We start from the raw sequence: 4,983 nt of genomic DNA on the forward strand, positions 1-4,983 counted from the left end.
GGGCTGGCTGGCATGTGGTGCTGGGGGATTGAACCGCGGTCCCTTGTGCTTTGCTAAGCTTGTTCTAAGTAGGTGCTTTAGACCACTGAGCCATCTCCCCAGCCCAGGAAAACACTTATTGATGACATCTAAGAATTAGTAAACTAAATCATCTTTGCAGTTCTTTATACCTTAGAAAGCCTTTGGTCCAAAGTCCTTGACTGGAATTAGAATCTTAAAGATTTCCTCAACTGAGAGTTCAAAAAAAGTTATCTAGTTGGCTGGGGAGATAGTTCAGTAGATTAAGCACTTGCCTGGCAAGCGCAAGGGCCTGAGTTCAATCCCTGGTTCCACCAAAAAAAAAAAAAAAAAATCAAAAAAGTTATCTAAAAACTCATATTCTCTTCTGAAGAATCATTTATACAGTAAATTTTAATAAAAGCCACTTTGCCCTCTACTAAATTTATAAAGCAGTTTTAACAGAGACAGCATTTCAAAAGATACTTCATTTTCCTTAAGTTGAGGAATAAATTCAAAAATTTTATTCCAAAACAATACTCTACTTTAGTCAACTTTTATCTACTCATGAAATTTTGACACCAATGCTTCAATTAAACATTCCCTGGTGATTAATTTATAAAACAGTATGAGTTTGTCTTTAAAGTATTTTTGATACATAAATCACATAACATGTCTTATAGTATAGGATACCATATAGAGAGAGACAGAGTTAGTTTTTACTCTTCAGTACCTACCAACTAAGACAACCAGCACTATTACAAAAATAAAGCTATGGGGCTGGAGAGATGGCTCAGTGGTCTAAAGCACCTACTTGAAACAAGCTTGACAAAGCACAGGGACCGCGGTTCGATCCCCAGCACCACATGCCAGCCAGACCCGCCCCCTGGTGGGCTGAGCTGGCCACACACACACACACAATAAATAAATGTAATAAATAAAAATAAATAAATATTAAAAAAAAATAAAAAATAAAAAAAGCTATGTGTAAGTAAAATAAAGAATGTCAAATGAATTTAATGTCTGGTCTGGCAAGGGGTCCATAAATTTGGTCTTATGCATCATGTCAACCATTATTCTTACAATTGCTTTCCAATCTATCTTACACTCAATTTTTATACTCATTTTACTCTGAATTTTAAGCAACTCATTCCCCATTTAGCTTTGCCTCTATTCATCTCCCATCCTAAAATGCTTTCCTGGTTATTTTTTGTTGTATGAACCATATTTACCTTTGCTATTAATGTCTATGTTCTCCTCTGAAAGCTCTTCCCACTATCCCAGTATCCAGCAACCACCCAACCTTCACAGGCTCTCCCTGACTTCTACTTATTTATCTTTTTTGGAGAGAAGGCTTGCTACTAATAATAGCCACCAATAATAGTAGCAGCTCTTATTTAATACATGTTTAAAAAGTCTATAATACTGTAATAATGGGCACTTCTGCAATTAATATTCAAAACAGCTCTGAGAGGTAGATATTATAATTATCTTTAATAAGGAAACTAGAAACCTGAGAATTTAACTCTCCTGGTAGCATAACTAAAGAGTTAAAGACTTTAACATCCATGTAAATCTCTTACACAGCTCATTTCCTTACCTCCCTCTCCCAAATCTAAACAGTAACTAGTTTAAGCCACACAGTTCAAAGGTGATATTTTATAAATAGTTAACTCACAAGTGGATCTCAACAATAGTTTCAAACACAGAAATTTTTGTACTTTATACTGAAATTATTGATATTAGCCTTTCTAAAATGAGCTGTATTTTACAGAAGAAACTTAATGAACAAGAAAAAAAATCTTACTATTAACTCCGTTCCAACTTCTCAATTATCAATTGTATTTAGGCTTAAAATCTCATCAGAACTTCTTTAATACTGCCCAGGATTCTGATATAGAATTTAATAATACCATCTATTTAGATATCTACTTTAAATAGTAAAATACATTTTAAGTGAGTCTATTTAAAAAGACAAAAATATAGGCAATATTTCAGTATTCAGAGACAAACCAGTTCTGCCATAAATTGTGAGAAAGTAAGTATCTCCCCTGAGACTATTTCCCAACCTATGGAATAAATAAATATTTAGCATTATTGAGTGTTATGACTGTTCAATAAAGTATACACTTAGAACGCAGCAACTATTATAATTGGTTTACTTCTAGTTTTCAGTGCTAGGGATAGAACCCAGAGCCTTGAGAATATTACACAGGTTCTCTACTACTGAACTACATCCACAGTCCAATTACTAATGTTTTTATTATTAGTATGAGATTAGAAATATTTCATCTGTAAGGATCTAAAAAAAAGTCAAATAGCTTTAAAAATGGTGTTGTCCCTTTCTGGGGGTGACGATGTTCCCACAAGAACATGCCTCTCGCAAAAAATCTCCTTCATCCCTCTCTGGAGAAGAGGAAGTACAAGAAGAAGCACCTGGTGTAGAGTCCCAATTCCTACTTCATGGAGATGAAGTGCCCAGGATGCTATAAAATCACCACAGTCTTTAGCCACACACAGATGGTAGTTCCGTGTGTTGGCTCTCCACTGTCTTGTGCCAGCCTACAGGAGGGAAAGCAAGGCTCACAGAAGGATGTTTCTTCAGGAGGAAGCAGCACTAATAGTACCTTCAATCAAGATGAGTGGGAAGCCATCCCAATAAACACATTGTGGATTTAAAAAAAAAAAGAAATGGTGTTGTCTATGGTAAAGAAACATCATAAAAGACAAAGGTTAGTCTTGGTCTCTGAAATCGTAGTAAAAATAAAATTTTCCATTTACAGTCACTATGACAATAATCTTCATCAGCCAAGTTATTTCCATGCCAATTTAATTTTCTATTAATAAGTCATTCCTTTTAAGTTAAACATTTTTGATCATTTTAAGAAACCAAAGAAGTGTGAGCCAGAAATTAAAAAAATGATGGGATCAAGTTAACAAAATTACATTTTGCTATTAAATATTAAGACTGTTCCTACACGGAGCCTGAACAAAGGATATCCACTAAATTGAAATTACAAATGCTTCAATGAAAGTGGCAACTCTTATCTCCATAGCAAAATGAAAGAAAACTGGACTCCACTTTATTCCAAGGATAAATATGTCAAAGAATCAACTATCTAACAAACATTACCAGTTGACCACATTTTAGTTCAGGAAACCCTTTAGTAAGAGAAACACTTCTAATGAAGAATCTATAAATATATATTTAATGGAATCACTCAAAACGCAACAAATGAACAGATAATGAAATTATTCTAAAATAAAATATTTGTACAGTAACAAACTACTAGGCTGGGGAGATAGCTCAGCAGCACAGCACCCACCTGGCAAGTGCATGGTTCTGAAGTTCAATTCCCAGTACAAAACAAAACAGAACACTACAATTTAGTTTCTTCTAATTTACACTAGAATAGTTTTTAAATCTAAAGGTGATACACATTTTGCTCACTATCCCTACTTAATTTCAGAACATAATTCAATCACAATCACAGATAGTGATGATTATTAAACCTTCATATTCTTATAGATATGATTCCTCTTAATTCTGAATTATTTTAACTGCTTCATTCACTCTGCCTGCTACAGCTATACAGCTATATGTGATTTGAGATTTGAAGGCATCTAATTTCTTCAGTTGTACTTTCAATTTCACTTAAAAAAGTTTCTTGGGGAAATAAAAATTATATTACTATATCTGACACTATACAGTTGGGAAAGCAGGGATGATAGGAGACAGTATCAGAAAGTGACTGGGCTATGTGCTAGTAAACTTCAAATTATCCATAGTTCTCATATCAACATAGGAATTAAAGCGCTATTTTCAAAATAATTTCTTAAATTTCTTTTAAACATATTTAGGGGATAAAGAGGCTTACGAAGACTATTTTGCAACTGCAAATAATAATACCTTATTATGCAGTATCTGAACTACTCACCAAAGTTTGGTCAGGTTCTCCATCTGTTAAACCTGCCTCCATAATGGAAGAAGATAGATTTCTTTATGCCTCTCTTCCCATTAGTGTTTAGCCATCCTGTATGTCTGGAAACCCTGTAAAAAGAAAAATCAACTGGATTACATTTTAAACCAATGGATTTAATTGGTTTAAAATTGTGATAAGTGGAAAATAAACCATTAAGCATATTAACAGGGAGAAATAATTTTAGGCTGACATTATTGAGAAATTCAACAATTAAAAAGATGGATTTTTTTTTTTTTCTTGGACAGTGCTAGAGATCAAACCCAGAGCTTTGCACACGCTAGGCAACAGCTCTACCAGTGAACTACATCTCACCTCTAAGAAAATATAGGGGTTTTTTTGTTGTTTTTGTTTTTGTTTTGTTTTACTATGGATTGAACCAAGCCCTCTGGAATGAGCTACACTCTCATCTTATCCCCACTTCCTTTTTCCAGACAGGGTCTCACTAAGTCACTGAATTGCAGAGGCTGGACTCAAATTTTCAATCTTCCTGCTTCCAGCCTCTCAAGAGTGCTGGGATTACAAAAATATATTATTATGTCTAGCTAAAAAAGCAGATTTTTGCTATGAGTTTCAAGAATTGTAAAGTTCTACAGAAAAGTAAAAAAATAATTTCAATATAAGAGTTGCCAACAGCAAGGTTAAGCCACTGAGTGTCCAAAACTTGAAAATGAATTAGTTTTACATTATTACATTGGTGAGAACTAAAAAAGTATGTTAAAAGCCAACATGAGAGCTATTCCCACATACTTTTGTGATGGGAATAGAAATTAGGACAATTTGAGAGGAGGATAACTTAAAATAATTTTCCCACAGATATATAAATGCACAGAGTTACAAAACTAAATACATCCAACAAAGTAATACATACAATGAGAAAAAACTGAATAATTTAATGTTGATCATAATGTATTTTCTTAAATATTACACATATAAAGTGGAATAGCATACAACTTTCAAAAAATGAGATCTGAACATAACAAACTAGAAAGAATGCAAGATAGTA

At 33.6% G+C, this 4,983-nt stretch overlaps 1 protein-coding gene across 4 annotated transcripts in view; it reads right to left on the reverse strand.

Moving 5' to 3' along the window:
* Osbpl8 (oxysterol binding protein like 8) overlaps window positions 1-4,983 on the reverse strand; it is a 192,243-nt gene that overhangs the window by 120,740 nt on the left and 66,520 nt on the right. For all 4 annotated transcript variants that reach the window (XM_023716083.1, XM_023716079.1, XM_023716076.1 and 1 more), the window contains exon 2: window positions 3,936-4,048. Coding sequence is in view for 2 of the 4 variants with exons in the window: in XM_023716076.1 (XP_023571844.1) it covers window positions 3,936-3,977 (42 nt within the window). In the remaining 2 variants the exon portion in view is untranslated. The remainder of the gene's footprint in view (window positions 1-3,935; window positions 4,049-4,983) is intronic.

The sequence above is a fragment of the Octodon degus genome, unplaced genomic scaffold, assembly GCF_000260255.1.
Source record: "Octodon degus isolate 3935 unplaced genomic scaffold, OctDeg1.0 scaffold00004, whole genome shotgun sequence".
NCBI lineage: Eukaryota > Metazoa > Chordata > Mammalia > Rodentia > Octodontidae > Octodon > Octodon degus.